General features: G+C 43.0%; 1 protein-coding gene across 1 annotated transcript; it reads right to left on the reverse strand.

Moving 5' to 3' along the window:
• Positions 1-4,429: 4,429 nt before the first annotated feature.
• On the reverse strand, positions 4,430-16,490 carry RPS3A (ribosomal protein S3A). The gene is made up of 6 exons (XM_018565149.1): positions 16,381-16,490; positions 14,163-14,266; positions 13,236-13,423; positions 8,520-8,728; positions 6,289-6,398; positions 4,430-4,599 (listed from the first exon to the last, which is right to left on the reverse strand). The coding sequence occupies exons 1-6, from the start codon at positions 16,440-16,442 to the stop codon at positions 4,478-4,480; spliced, it is 795 nt and encodes a 264-aa protein (XP_018420651.1). The 5' UTR covers positions 16,443-16,490; the 3' UTR covers positions 4,430-4,477.
• Between the last annotated feature and the right edge of the window lie 372 nt (positions 16,491-16,862).

Here is a 16,862-nt window from a genome sequence, read left to right on the forward strand (position 1 = left end):
GTGGGCCCTGTGATCACTGCCTGGCACCTTGGAGATCAATTGGCATTTGCCATTGAACACCAGAATTGGCAGGTCCGCCACTGGCGCCCTGTGCTTTTCACAGATGAGAGCAAGTTCACCCTGATCACATGTGAAAGACGTGAAAGCGTCTGGAGAAGCCGTGGAGAATGTTAAGCTGCCTGTAACATCGTTCAGCATGACCGGTTTGGTGGTAGGTCAGTGATGGTCTGTGGAGGCATATCCATGGAGGAACACACTGACCTCTACAGGCCAGACATTGGCACCCTGACTGCCATTAAGTATCGGGATGATCCTTGGACCCATTGTCAGACCCGACGCTGGTGCAGTGGGTCCTAGGTCCCTTCTGGTACACGACGATGCCCGGCCTCATGTGGTGAGAGTATGCAGCCAGTTCCTTGTGGATTTAGGAATTGATACCATTGAATGGCCCCCCCCGCTCACCTGACCTGAACCCAATAGAACACCTCTGGGACATTATGCCTCAGTCCATCCGACGCCGCCAGGTTGCACCTCAGTCTGCTCAGGAGCTCAGTGATGCCCTGGTCCAGATTTGGGAGGAGATACCCCAGGCCACCATCCATTTTCTCATTAGGAGCATGCCCCGACATTGTCAGGCATCCACTACAAGCATGTGGGGGCCATACAAACTAATGAGTACCATTTTGGTACTGTTGCTGCAATGAAATTTGCGAGTTGCTGCAATGAAATTTCAGCACAATGGACTAGCCTCCTGCATCATTTGTTCACTTTGATTTTTGGGGTGTCTTGGAATTCAGCCCTCTGTAGGTAGATCATTTTTCATTTCCATTAAATGATGTGGCATCCTTTGGTTCCTAACACATCACCCAGTCCAGTATACAGTAGATATCCAGCATGATATGTTTCCCCATTGAGATCTGATGTTTGAGATAGTGTTCCTTACATTTTTTTTTAGCAGTATATTTGGTCAAGATGGATAGCTGCCTATTGCCTGCTATTGATATGACGTACTGTGGTGTGTGCTCTAGCTGGTGTGTCACATGTCTCCTTTATAGTGAATACAGTAACACATGTTATGTTCAATTTTTGTTCTAAACTGTTAATCTATGTTCTATTGGAGGGATAGACTTATTCATGTCTGCACTGTGCATTGGCTCTATGACTTTGTAATAACCTGACATTTTTTCTTGTTCATTTTATTTCATTTCTGTACAAAACAAATGTATTTCTTGTAGAAAACAAAACAAAAAAAAATTTGTAAAAATTTATATATATAACATACATACATACATACATACATACATACATACATACATACATACATACATACATACATACATACATACATACATACATACATACATGGGTTTTTCGTATGTATGTACACACTGGAAAAACCCAAGTGAAAGCAGCACTGAAGTCATCTTGAAGGATTTTAGGAGATGGAGGTCCACTCCGTACACTGACTCACAGAAGCGATGAGGCAGGAACAGTCTAAGCGATGAGGCTGAACCAGATGAAAGTCCCAGCCCCTCCACAACAGACAGACGCATTCTCAGGGTGATGGGAAGGCACCACGCTGTCCTCGGCCAAAGACTGCAAAGTAGGATCAGGGACTTTGCATACCAAGGAGACCATCTGGATATCTCTCCTAGAGCAGACATCAAAGGGAGGCCATAGTAAGAATTCCTAGATACCCCATAAGTAGGAAGGGGTAACTTTCTTAACCAGTATGGAAGCAAAATTCCAGCGAAAGGAGGTCCCTTTACTGTGTGACAGTGTAGAGGCCAGTAGAAGGACTCGGACTGCGAGAGTCCAGAAAACAAGCCCTCTTTATGGAGTCTCCTTAATGTTCTACAATGGAAGTGCCAGAAGGTGGTTCACAGTTTAGATCAAGTACTTCTGGGGAATGCAAAATGGACAGAACCATATTTAAAAAAAAAAAAAAAACAGCTGGGGTGGATTCTTGTCTTCTGCTCTCATCTCCCAAAGGTCAGAGATCAGAAGATCCCTAGGAGCAGTATTACACTGATGGGTAGCCAATACCATGGCAGGATCAACAGTAACAAAAGATAGATAATTCCCTTTAAGCACTTAAAGACAGAGTCCTTTTCATTTTTTCCACGTTTTAATCAACATTTTAGGCCTGAAAATTACTTCAAACCCACAATCATAGTTTCTGACAGCCAAGACCCTGGGAAATAACATTGTGGCAGTTGCAACTTATCAAACCCAAAAATGTAATGTAAAAATGGACTTGTTAAATTTAGTGCCCCCAAAACACAATAAAATACCACTTGTTTAAATAAAATATAAAAGATAAGATTACGAGTAAATAGATACCCAACATGTCTAGGTTAAAAATTGTATGCCTCTGAAATGGCAACAACCCAAAAAAGTCCAGAGACTGTTTAAAAGCCCCCTCAGGTAATCGGTTTAGAGATACGCATAAATATTGGCCCTAGAATTATTGCTCTCTGTCATGCACGGCGATGCCCAACATGTGTAGCGCGATCATCGTTTTCACGTAGGCACACCCGACGCATGTTTACATGAAGATGCTAGCGGGGCTAACTTTTAAATTATTTTTTATTTTAATGTTAATTGCGATCACGTAGGGGAGGGGAGGGGGGGGCTTTAAAGCCCCCACATGTAATAGCATATTGGCAGTGACCGGTACTCTTTCAGGCGATACTGGGGGTCCAAAAGATCCCTAGCATCACCTTTCCACTCTAAATAAGCTATTAGAAGTGCAGATCACATTTCAATAGCTTATAGCTGGGCTTCAGGAGCCCAGCACTCACCGCTATGGGACCAGAAGTGATGGCATACCCGCCGCTCCCATAGAACGGGGAGATCGGTGAACGAGTCTGTTTAAAGGGGCCCGCTGCCACAGGAAGACTACGCCATTGGTCACGAAGGGGGTGAGAGTTCAATAGCTACAGGGGGTGACCTGGGCACTTAAGCAAACTATGGGGTAAAGGTTTTTCCCTATACTTCTCTTTAGGGTCACAGGAGGACATATACTAACCTCATACCGAGCTTTGGATCACAGGAAATCACGAGCTATTGCCTACGATATACTGAGAGCGCTTCAGCCCGGATGGATCCCGACAATACTGTCTGGATCCACCCAGCTGCATGACAGCTGGCTCTGCCTATCTATGCCCACCCCCTCCCCCATCCATTCCTCCACTCAGAGCTGGAGGATCAGAGAGGGGGGAATCCCTGTGGTGACAGACAGTCACGGCTCTGTGTAGGGAGACTATCAGGAAGTGAGCGAGTGACGGTATGTGCTCGCTCACTTCCCGATCAATAGAGCCGACCTGTGCCAACTCCTTTGTCACAGGTCGGCTCAGACTATAAAGATGATTGGAAATCACTCACCTCATAGTTCTCCTTTAACTGCTGGGAATGAGTGAAATGCATTTGGGGCAGAGGGTGTTTTTGGCACCGGGTTGTGGAGGTATCGCTATACTACAGAGGTCGGCTGCTACCCATTGGGAGATGCTGTGTGTGACCTGTATACTTTTGCCCACCCCCTTACTATGCAGATACAGGCCGTGCTATGAGGAAAGAGGGACATGAATAGAGGCTGTGAAGTTTTGCCTAACAAAACCCAATCCCCCCCCCAAAAAAAAGTATAGATTTTTTCAAAGTGAATGCAATGATATTTGCTGTATTAGAATGTGCTGGTTTAGTAGTGTGTTGACAAATACATTAACCCCCTACCATGGTAAACCACAGGCAGCAAGAAATATAAAATGTCTCCAAAGCAAATTTTAAAACAAGCTTCAGGCTACGGCGAGTTTGTGTTAAGCTTTTGACTGCCATGGTCCGTGGCCCACATCCTTACCAGTCAAAGAGGTGAATCCTAACTCAAGCAGTCAACACCCCTTATCTGCATGCTTGTTCCAGGCAGTGACAAATTATTGAAGACCTTACATTAGCAACTTGCATTTTATAGAAGAGGGTGAGCAATGGCAGCCTTCTGTGGAAACCATTAGGCACCACCCTTCCTTTGACTTAGTGGCTAGTTTCATTGTATGGCTTTGGGTTCCACAATCTGTGTAAAATGGTGAAGGTCTCTGTGGCATTGGGACAGCTGGAGCAAATCTATTCTTGGAACCAACATATAAACAGGTTAGGAACAGTTTAGGTAAGACAACATACTAACATGTGCTTGCATGTAGAAATAGACCCGGCAAGCTACTTGAAAGCAAAAAAGTGTGGAAAAAAAAAGTCAGCACTATATGAAACAAAGGTGTAATGAAAGCTACATGCAAGAATACAAACTTCACCAATTGTTGGACATCATTTCTTCCAAGGTGAAGAAAATCCACATCTGTCAATGTATAAAACAAGTTTTCGGTCTCACTTACAGCTGTAGCTTATCACTTTGTCACTTCAGAGATGCACAGACACCAAGTTACAGAACAGTTGTTTATTTATTTTTACAGGTTGAATCAGATTGATCTCAAACAGATTCCTGCACAGGGGGTTCATATCCATCAGCCCTTTCGACTTTGGCGCCTGTATCATCTCCTGTTGGCTTGCCAGAAGTGCCACCCTCTCCATGCAGCTCCATAAGTTTACCCACTGCAAAAGAGATAAAAGTAGGATACATATGAACATATATAATGGATCATCAGAACAATCTCAATTACAAAATGATCATTTGGGATGGAAACAGTTTATCATTGTTGCCACAAGATGACGGAACTCTTACAAATCAGATTTAAAGTGTAATCAAATGTTACAAGTAATGGTCCAATTATATAGATTTTAATTAGGAGCTGCGCCACATGGCCAAGTCTGCATTATACAGTGGCAGAAATCAGGTGATCACAGCAGCCAAAGCTGTTTGTTTTTTTTTTTTTTTAGCAAGAGGCTGGGGAGACAAGTTTCCAATTTGTGCCAAAGCCAAGAGTTAGGCTTTAATGTGAACCTCACTACCTGGCCATACACTGCAGGCAGCCATGCATAGTAAAATAGTAGATCCATATATGTGCCTGCACATGTCCGGATACCTTGAACAGCACCCAGACCGCTATAATTTGCCCTATACGGGTTTCAATTTCTGATGCCAACCTCTCCTAACTCCCTTTTTACTGCTGGAAAATCCTTGTGGTAAGACAGCCTTACTGACCAAGCATGGGGATGGGGAAAGGGGGTTTATTGTTCAGGACCCTAAGGAACTAAAGTAGTTAAGCGCACCATACACCTAGGTCGGCCTCGTCTTGAGTATGCGGTTCAGTTTTGGTCACCAATCCACAGAAAGGATATCCTGGAGCTGGAGAGAGTCCAGAGAAGGGCAACTAAACTAATTAAGGGGATGGAGGACCAAAGCTATGAGACAAGGCTACTAAAGGTTTTACGCTAGAAGTGAGGCGATTAAGAGGGGACATGATTTGGATGTACAAGATGTTCAATGGTAATGGCAACATCAGCAATAAACTGTTTACGGTAAACACCATAACAAAGACTAGAGGCCACCACTTAAAACTGGGAGAAAAGATTTAACCACAAGGGGCGTTGAGGCTTCTTCTCAGTTAGAGTGGTTAGAGTCTGGAACTCACTGCCACAAGCAGTGGTATCAGCTAAGAGTGTTGAATCATTCAAAAAGCATTTGGACAACTTCCTCAGAGATCGGAACATACAGGGGTACAGGTACTCTTAGAAACAAGAACACACAGGGACTCGTACACACGCATACACATGCAGAATCACATACATACACGCAATGGGTTGAACTTGATGGACCCGTGTCTTTATTCAACCTCAAATACTATGTAACCTTACAATTATCATTCGATTTCTTTCATCCAGTCATCGAAGCCCTGTTCGATTTCCACACAACTGCCCCACCATGCACAGACCAATGTAGATTCCGATTATCGTTTAACAATACTAACTGGCCGAATTTAATTGATTGACAGAATGGATTTTCGGTTGCGCATGTGCAGTGTTCATGTTGCGATTTACTCCCGTACAAAAACTCCACTAACCCATTGATTTTAGTGCCATTCAAAAAACGTTTTGCCAGCTGACAGAGGAAATTTGCCCAGTTGGACAGTAATTATGATCGTTCACTTCCCATCAACTGGCCGATTATCGATTGAAAACGCGCTCGTGTTCGATTTCTGAACAATTGCAAAGTGTACACTCCTAAACTGCAGACAACCATGTTTAGCCGACTACAAAGGTACATGAATGGTGCGCCTACATGCATTCTGATACCTTATAAAAAGAACAGACGGTTTCTAAAGCTTTCACACCAATACTTACGCTCAAATTTTGGCTTCTTCAACATCTTGACTTTACGGACATAGACATCGTGGAGAGGGTAGATTGACTGACATGCTTTTTCAATGTCTTTGCCTACGCTGTCTGGAATCCTAAAGAGAAAAACAAACTTATTAGAAATGTTTAACATAACTGTCCTCAAAACATAACATACCCAAGCTTTAAGAATATACACATCACAACAGAGATTTTGTAGTTTAAAAAGGGAATTGGTCATAAGATTAAAGATTGGTCATAGGAGACGGCTGGTCTCTTATTTGAGAATGGCAATTTCTAGGACATCTTTCTGAAGCTTTGAACTTGAGAATTGTCCAAGTCACTGACCCAGAACAAGTACAAGAGAAGGAGGTCTGACTTCTATTCAGTTCCAGGTCTGATTCAAAAGGTCAGAAAGTCAGATATTTAGCATGTTTAAGAGGAGACCTGCAATGGAAGCCCCCATACTTCTCATGACAGACTTTTTAATGTTTTTGCAAATGATACACTATCTGGCTGCCAGAGTGGACCCTGAAGTACTTGAAGATGGAACGCACATAAGCCCTCACAAACACGGGCAACAGTATTCAGACTTTCAAGAATGCTTACTCCCCTTTCCTGTAATTGCCGAGTACCTTTGCCGTGCAGCTTTTTATACATTTTTTTTTATTTATTTTTTTTATACCCACTTCTTCCATGAGGTACAGGTGAGATGTGTAAAAACTCCCATCACATGCTCCCCCTCTTTATTACCTTTGTCTGCTACATTACCCTTCTCATGTCGCCTGATTGTTTTCTAAAGATCAAGTGTATGTAAACATTATCAATGAACGTTCTTATTTGCTGCAATTTGGTCTGTTATAACAAACCATTAAAAGCATTTTGTTGTATCGGTTTGCAAATACCTGTTCAGGTAAGAAATTCAGAGCTGTCATGTGTCCACTTCCTGTGTTTTCTCGAGTAATTAACCCTCACAGTCCTCACCTTGGACTACAGAATGGTTATCCTTTATATTGTGCAGATGGGAGAATAGGTACTAGGAGAAGTTTGTAAAACTGAGTGGGCTAACACTCACAAAATGCTGTGTGCCGTCAGCCCCCAAAGCTTAGGAGCAGAATGCATTTCTGGCAGATCAGCAGGTATGTTTTTCTGTACCTGCAGGGTCTTCAGGTGGACCTATAGGCTCATTGATACAACTTAACTATTTGCTTTAAAATATCCATTTTTGTAATCTCCATATGTTAGTAGTTACCCGTTTATCGTGCCACTATATAGCCTTATCTGTGCCAACCCTGTTGAATTGCAGCAGTTCTGTCAGCCCTCTGATCCAGCATCTCCTATTCCTATAGAGCAGGGTTGTCACACCGGCATCCATAACTATATGCTTTGTTGGCTGGGAAATGATCCTCTGCTGCTGGTGGACCTGAACTAAGTCAGGGAGGGTTGCGTCCATGTGATCACATGGAAGCGCTCAAAATGCAGGTATTTACACAGCAATTTTGTACAAAATTTATTGGAGTGTCCGGGCAATTGGAAGGCGAGATTTTGATGGGTGGATTTGTGTGGCCTTTCCTATTTTAATAGGACAACGTACAGGAAAATGTGCATGTATGGCAGATATCTGCATGTACTTTAACCACAGCAAGGGTCAGTCACCAGAAACCCTTATTTGAGGGAAAATTGCTCCAATAATCTAAATTATGCATTTCCGAAGGATGAAAAGACCATCTAGTTCTATATGAAACACTGAATAATTTCACAAGCATTATCTATAGTATTTAACAGATTGTAAATGAATAATCCAAACACCTTTTTAAAAACAGCAGAGACTGAAGTGTGGTTAGCATGCCAAGCAGAACATAATGTACGGATATAAAAAAACCAACACTATTTGCAGTAGTAAAACTTCCTTCTAGGTACCAAGTTCAAACATCTGCCAAATGGGAAAGCAAGACACTGAAGGAAACCATCAAGTAAGCAATCATATGCTGGCACTCAGAGTAAGTATACATTCAGTGAAGACCTCTTGATCCTCATACTTGTTTCAGGTCAGTGGTTGGTAAAATTACTTCTGGTAGAAAATCAACAAGACACTCCAGCAACTGGTATTTTTAGAGAAGAGAGTCACCAACTTCAGCCTGTGTGTTCTCATGAAATACTGCTTTACTACAACATTTATTCCTCTGCTTACAGATAAGCGCAAAGATGTTTTTTTTTTTTAAATATGAGATACTTACAGCTTGTTAACAACCTCTTTAAGGTCATTAGTTTGGACTTCCCGAGTCATGATTTCCATCATCTTCTTGCGAATCTGACGAACTTGCTGATGCTGGGCATATGAAGTCTTCCTGATCTGGTTGTTACGTTTTTTAGTGAATCCGACACAGAAGAGACGGAGCAGGTAGCCATCTGTTGTCTTCACATCAACATGAGCTTCAATCATGGTCTATGGGAGGAAAAAAAAATAATTATACTATGCAGACTACTAGCAAGAATAGAGAGACTATTCAAATACTAATATCATTCAAACATTTCTATCACCAGGAACAGAAGAAAAACTTTTGGTTACCACAGTAAACCATTACTTCATGATTTCAGCACAAGGTAGTCATACATTGTATGGAGCATGGGCAATCACACTGCAAGATCAAAGTAACATCTGACAGATGAGGGACCTATAGACACAGGTAAATCCATGAGAATGAAAGCAGCTTGAAGAAACTTAAGTGGAGGTTAAATGCAAGTCAGAAGCACCCGTGAAGGAACTCCAGCGTCTCAAAATAAAGCACCGTGCACTATTGTACTCTTCTGACATTAAGTTGCCAGGCAATCATAATGGTCCTATTTCCGGTCACTTACCCAGAACAAGCATGCAGATTTGTATTTCTGAATTGTCCAAATGTATACTTGATTCAGGACTAAATGCAGTGAAGTCAAAGGATTGGCATGACAGACAGGTAACCAGTATTTGCAGAGAGGTTTGCAAAATGCTCCTTTTCTCATTCCCAAAAACATATTACGTCAGTGAGTGTTATCAGACAGTCATTTGCTCCCACGCTAGATGATTCATAGGCATACACCATTTCCAAATAAGAATAGTATACAGGTATTTGGCAGCATATGCTTTAGGGCTGCAACAACTAATCAACATAATCGAGTATAATCGATGATTGAAAAAGTTGTCAACTTTTTCATTAATCGATTAATCGGCTTCCGATCAGTTGGCCCTGTTCACAACTCCACACACTGTGTGCCGCACCTCCTCCCCACCTCACGCTCGCCGCTGCCAGACCCGCTTGCATCCACGCTCCACACGCCGCACCTCCTCCCCGCCTCACATTTCCTGCCCATCCACGATCGGCACGGCACGCGGGGAGATGTAGTAAGGAGGAACAGGGGTGGGGGGATGACAGCCGCTGATAGACAGGTCCGATCTCAGAAGCAAGTTGCTGGAAGACTGCTCAGGTAAGCCTGCACTTTCCCACACATGGTGCTCTATAATGTATTGCTGGGATTTGAATATGCTTATTGAAATGACATGAAAACATTGGACATTTCTAAATAGAAGTTTTATTTCAATCCACACACAAAAGGAATAGTTATTTTTGTGTGGAGTAAATGAAATGCTGCTGACAGATTTTTCAAGCCCCTGGAAAAATCTCTTCAAGCAATACAAAAGTATTCCCCCAAGCCAATCATATCTTCAAATGTTACTCTCAAAGTTTTCTCAAGAAATGCTTAAAAAATAAATAATCTCTGTATAGACTTGCAATGTACTGCCTCCCTACAAACTCAAGAGCAACATCATATGAATACAATGTAAAGCACATGTATACAGACTGGCATTTCTTCAGACACATTACTCAGCCATTAGGGATTACCCCATCTCTTAATATATGTTTTGGGAGTTTCAAATATTCTTCAGGCCTAAAATGCGTGCAAAAAAAATTAAGAAAAAGGTTGTGGCAGCGAAAGGGCTTTAGTAGAATTTCTCACAGCTTTATGTTCCTTAAAAGCACCTTCTAATACAATTACCCTTTAAACCGTATTTTGCCTTGAAAAGCAGTATAGTGACTGGTAAATAAGCAATCACATGCTGTACATAGTGCAAGTGCCCTTCCGGTCTCGAAATTCCCGATGCCAAGGGTATAAGCAGATAATAGATGGGCCACCAGCAATATGTCACTCAGGATTCCCCACAAATCTGAAAATGCCTAGTTTTAATAACACAAGAGAAATGTTGTGATTCTAAAAAGCCTGCGTCTTCCTGTACTCATAGCCGTGATCTGCAGGGAATATGACCATTGTGGGAATTTTACATTACACAAACACATCTGCAGCCTATTCATGTGGGAAGGAATTCCTTTAAGTGCAAGCAGGTCTCCAATTTAAAAATGCTGCCACATTTATTTTAGTGTGGAAGTGACAGCCGTGTACAAAGTAGGAAAATATTACTGCATGTAGTAGGGATGCACATATACCAGTTCAGATACCTGTGCCGATACTTGGCAATTTCATGAGAACTACCAGGGTTGCAGCTGCGATCAAGCCCTGGCGCTCCACCACTGTCCTGAAATCATTAGTCTATTGTTTTAGGAAAAACTGTCACATGACAAAAACAATTACCCATACCTGCATACTTGGGTCTGTAAAAGGACAGCTGCCTCCTAACTTTTGACTTTCTCTCTAGTCTTAGAGCTGGAAAAGCATCAGTATTTGTACCAAGTACGGTAGTTGGTATCTGTGCATCCCTAGTATGTGGGAAACATGGGATGAGCAGTGGAAGTTAACTGCTTTTACTATTGGATATACTTATCACCCACTGTGTGTGTTGTGTAAAGTAGCTATCGCTCCAAGCTCACGCCTGTGATGGACTACAATCTCACGCTGTTTACTAAATTGTATTGAGATTGCAGTCCATCACAGGAGTGAGCTTGGAGCGGTGACTACTTTACAAACACACACAGGGATCATGGGGAAGAAAAGTAGCCACCCTCCAGAAGTAAGGACAGTGTCACCACCAATTCAGAGATGATTTGAGGATCTACAGCTGAGTGATACACAAATAAGATACATTTTTGGTAATAGTTAAGGTATTTCAATACATTTTTAAGATTGAACTCCTGAGTTTAGTGTCACTTTAACATGCTCATGCATATTAGGTCTGCAATGACTTACAAATTCAGAGTCTGACACTCCGAAGATTTAAAAAGTCACAGCAGCAAATGAGGTAAGGTGCCAACAGCATATGGCCGATAGTATATACCACCTTAATGTGACATTTCCTTGGAAGTTTGAAAAGTATTCCTATCGTAACATTACACCGCTGTACCTACCTATCATAGGACCCAATGATTTTTCACAGATCAAAACGAAAAGACAAAGCAAGAAACTGCTCACTGACACTTGTAATAATGTCCCTGGCACCGAAATCTGAACAAGCAGATGTTTGCTTATTCCACACACTCACAAACTTGACAACATTTATCAAAAGACTTTAGTAACCTATTTGGTTCAGCTAAGGAGTCATAAAACTCAAAAGTATAGACTATAGTGTAGAAGAGCAAACAAAATAAAAATGGAGGTCAGCTTATTCAAGGGCCATATCACATTGGCAACTTTGTAGCAGTTACAACATTTCTCTCCTTGAGATTCTTGTTGGGAAAAGCAAAAAAAAAAATTGCAGTCCATGAAAGGTCTGTCACTGCGATTTGTAGCTTTCTTATTCAGCAATCCCTTTCTGTCTACAAATTGCCAGCTGCATATGTACCTGAATAGACGTTTATCATAACTAGCTAGAGCAGCAACTTGGTAGCCAGCTAGAACTAACAAGGAAGATGATTAGGCATAGCCTAAAAGGTACTGTCTGAATTCCCTCAAAAACCATCTGAAATTCGCAGTGTGCTGCTGTCGGCAGCTTTTCGATCAGCATCTCTTAACCCCTTCATGACTGAGGCCCTTTTTTCAATTTTTGCACCCATGTTATATTCCACATTTTAGGCCTGAAAATGACGTAAAACCCCCCAACATTATATATTTTCTGAATGCCAAGACCCTATAGAATAAAATGGTGGTAGTTGAAAATTTTTATGTTGCGCAATATTAGCGCAACTCCTTATTAAACCCCAAAATTTAGTGACAAATTTAATTAAATGCCCCAAAACACAACAAATTACCCATTTTTTTAATGAAATAAGGAGCCGGTTGGAAAATCTTCGATCGATCAGAGCCGGCAGCCAATAAGCTGCCTGCTCATCTGGTAGTCCGACCGGTGCCGACAGGACCTGTCAGAATACAATATAAACAGTCGGTTTCCTCGATCGACACGCTGTTTGTGTTGGGAGGAATCAAATCTATTTTTTAAGTTTAGTCAGTGGGTTGAGAAAAAAAAACACAACAATAGATAACTGTATGGCTAGCTTTAGGCTATGACTTAGAGAACTATGAGGTGGCCGATTTTCACTCAACCTCATAGTTCGAGCCGGAATGCGACAATTAAACTGTCACACGTTGGCTCAATAGATCGGGAAGTGAGCGAACACATATCGTTGCTCGCTCACTTCTCGATCCTGTCCCTGCAGGGAGCAGTGACTGTCACTCACAGCTCCCTGCAGGGATTCCCCCTCCAGCGCTGACTGGCGAAACAGACGGGGAAGGGTGCGGGTACAGCTGGCTCTGCCTCTAGATAGGCAGAGTCAGTTGTCACTCACACAGCTGGGTGGATCCAGACAGTATTGTCGGGATCCGTCCCGACTTCGGCAGTCTCAGTATACCGGGAGCTGTAGCTCGCGATATTCTGAGCTTTGGGTCACAGAAGGACGCTAGTTTGTGTCCTCCCGTGACCCTTAGGAGAACTATGGGGAAAAACACTTACCACATAGTTCTCTTTTAAGAAATACATTCTGAATAGAAGGAAATGAGTAGAGCATGCAAAACCCTGTCCAGGAACTCACCTGCCACTTCTTGACCATGGAGCACATCTTGTCGCGGGTTAGATCCATGCCATGGAAGTTGGTAAGACAGTTCTTGCCCTGAACATCTTCAGTAATCAGCTTAAATTTACGGAAGGCCACTTCATCATTCTGCAGGTCAGCAAGGCTTACCTCAAACACACGGCCTTTAAGGCCATCAGATGCAATCTCTACATTAAGAAAGAAAGCAGAAAATTACTAATTTATAAAAGAAACATTTCTATTTTTTGCAGTTTACATAAACCTGGGGTAAAACTATTTATTATGGGGAGTATGGGAATGTCAGAACGATCTCAAAAAGGTAGTAATCACGGTCGTCATTTGGGACCGAAAACATCTGTCACCAGTCATTCCCATTTTAAAATCTGCATTGCCATGAACCATTTGAAACCCCCAGGATTAAAGTGGGCTTAAATCATTTAAGGGTAGAGAACAGAACCAAAACCCAAACTTTACTACCAGTATACTGTACGAGTCACCCTACGAGATAGGATTTGCAAATCAAAGAGAAAGGAGCATAAGCTGTGGCAACAGTGGATAGGTCCTGCAACCCAAATCTTCTCCATTTACACAAGGTATTCAATCTTGGAAGAGGATGTTAGTGAGGTTATGGGGGCTCTTATGGGGGTGAGTGTAAAGGTTCACGTATCTGTATAATACAGAAGGAATTCAACTGCAGAGAGCACAGCATGGAATAAACCGGATCTAGTTATTGGAATATAATTTGGTGCGTTTACATAAACGCACCCTATGCTTTAGGCCAAATCGCTACAAAACGCCCATGTCGTCTCTGGACATGCAACCCATGATCCCAAAATCTGACTAACACAACGTGATCCTCCCAACTCATTCTGAACAACATACTTAAGTTGCACTTATCAATAACCACAACTTATCACTGCCACTTACTAGTTCCTTGTGTCCTTGTAACCAAAGTCTTCCCAAGGTTGCGGATATTGAACATTGCTGGTGCCTTAACATCATACCAATCCTTTTTGGAAAAGGGGTCGACACTAGGGAAAAATAAAAGTTGCCCAATTTTAAATGAAGGATAAAAGTTTTGTAGAATACAGTTCTACATCACAAATCTGTAAAAACAATCTGCTGATGAACACTTATTACGCAGCTCTTTAATCAAATCTTATGGAGAACATGATTCAATGAATCAATGTGCTTCCTTGCCTGAGGACCCCCCTGATAACCAGGCAATGGGAAGTGCGCACATCTAAAGGCAGCAATGCTGGCAACTGGAGGACCCTCCTCCTCTATGGAGATAGAAGACTTAGAACCTGAAGCATCATGTCACCACAGATTTAACAGGGTTTTAACATGGGCTTTGTTCTTAAACCTCAGCATCCAGAGGGAGCTGGCTCTTTAAAACTTTATTAGACCAAAGACGTTACATGTGTTCCCTGATTGACGGTCAATGATCACATGATCAGAAGCCCACCCCACTGGCTCCCAAATGTACACAGTGACCAGGGGCTCTTAATGATATTATGGTAACAGTGCAGGGGGAACCGAGTGAGCGCGCTCCAACCTCAGAACAGAGATGATGGCTGTGCACACATGTAGAAGCTCAGCGTTAAGGAACTCCAGGAAAACTAACACTTGCAGTGGGGCTACCCCTGCACTGCAAGGGTTAAGTGCTTGTTTGTGCCTAGGGACATAAATAAAGATATATTCAACCAAAGCTGAAGCATTGGAATTTTCCTCAGTGTCCTCACATATATACAGATGATTTACGGGACGAGACCCAAGGAGGACCGCTCTAAGGAGAAGCCTGCTCGGTGCTTCAGGGGAGTAACTTTTTTTAACCTAGACACAAACAAGCACTTAACCCTTGGAGTGTGGGGGTAGCCCAACCTGCAAGGGTTAGTAGAAAAACTTCCTGGAGCATTTCCTTAAAGCCCTCTGCCACATATACGCGTAGGGTGAAGTGAGGTGCGACAGCTAACCGGTATTCAGCTTTGCAGCCCAACTCCACTCAGAACTTTCTTGCATTTAAAATGATGAGAAAAGAGACTACTTCTGCCAAGCTTGTTGTCGCTTCCTGTGTTCCCATTAAGTATATTTACCTCATTTCCGGTCACTGCAAAAATTGGAAAAACAATTTAGTAAAGCACATATCGCTGGAACAGAAGCTTCCCCATAAGAGAAAGATTCCATTACTTCCTGTCCAAACAGGAAGTTGTGGGGAAATCAGCTCAACGGGGACACAGACCACAAGCAGCTAACAGCGGCTCTTATCACTTCTCTATGTAGAGTTGCACTTTAGGGTTGGTTTACACCATGGCATTGCACTGAAGGCACGGCACCCATGCCTTTAGTGCCATCATATATAGGTGCCCTGTGGCTTTAAATTTGCATTCATCTGAATGGCAACCCAACACCTTCCCGCAGACATTGCCATACAGTAGGCAGTACCACAATACTGTGAGATGCGGTGAAAAATGTAGTGTGAGAACTATTTTTTTTTCACCACATGGTATTGTGGTACAGCACGTTGTGCTGCAACACATGTGTGCTGGGAGTTGCTCTGTACATACATGATGCATGCACAAAATACAGGCAACCCGTGTCATTAGTGCAACATGATAATGCAAACAAGTCACTAATGATCACAAGCATTCTCTGAGCTGGGCATGCTACAGAACTACATGACACAGAGAGTCCAGGACAATAGTAACCTCAAAGCTCCACCACAGACAGAAGAGTGGCAGGTATAGGGGGAGTCACATCGCCTGACAACACATTGTAGAGGAATGCTGAGAAAAGTCCATTCATAAAAGCAGAAGATAAGTGTTCATCCACAAGCCTCTCTAAGGTCCCAGGACAGAGTCCTTACTAGGGGCTCTAAGTAGAGAAAAGGGCCCACAGAAGTGACATGGCTGTGCCCAGGGGACGTCCCTTCCTGCACACAGACCCCTCCTGAGGTGAACACACATTACTGGCAGCTGCAGGCGGAGAGCGGCACCCGGAGCCTCTGACAGGCCCGCAGTCATGGAGCCGGGCTCGCCTCTATCCACCTTATATCAGCGCCATCCTTCACTCAAATCCCCGCCACACACCCCCTAACGCTGCACACACAGCTCGCCCTCGCCGCCCTGCCCATATTTATACTCACATCTTCTTCTTGGCACCTTTTTTGCCGCCTTTAGTCAGCCGCTTGTTCTTGCCGACTGCCATCTTACAGAGCTGGGAGAGAAAGAGGAAGCCCAGGCCGCACACGCGAGATTTCAGCGAGACCCCGGAGCAGAGAGACGAGAGAGAGGAGCGCCCACGGGCGAGCTGAGGACCTCTGGTGGCCGGAGACTGTATAGCACAAGTGGAGGGTGATGGAACTGCACGTGGCTCGTCAGCGAAGATGATCGGCTGGAGGTATCCTGGAGATTGCAACTAAAACTGCTAGGAGCAGCGACTGATCACTAAATAGATGGAACAATATGTCTCCCTAGGGAGTAACTTACACAAACAGCACTCAGACTTGCCTGATCATGCAATATTGTCACCATTTGTGATTGATTGCTTTTCCATGCTGCCTGTGTGTAGCTTTTTGTATAATGAGCCATTTGTTCCATCTGTATAGTATATCTGTAAAAAATGAGT

The sequence above is a fragment of the Nanorana parkeri genome, unplaced genomic scaffold (assembly GCF_000935625.1).
Source record: "Nanorana parkeri isolate BGI_ZX_2015 unplaced genomic scaffold, ASM93562v1 scaffold818, whole genome shotgun sequence".
In the NCBI taxonomy this organism is placed as follows: Eukaryota; Metazoa; Chordata; class Amphibia; order Anura; family Dicroglossidae; genus Nanorana; species Nanorana parkeri.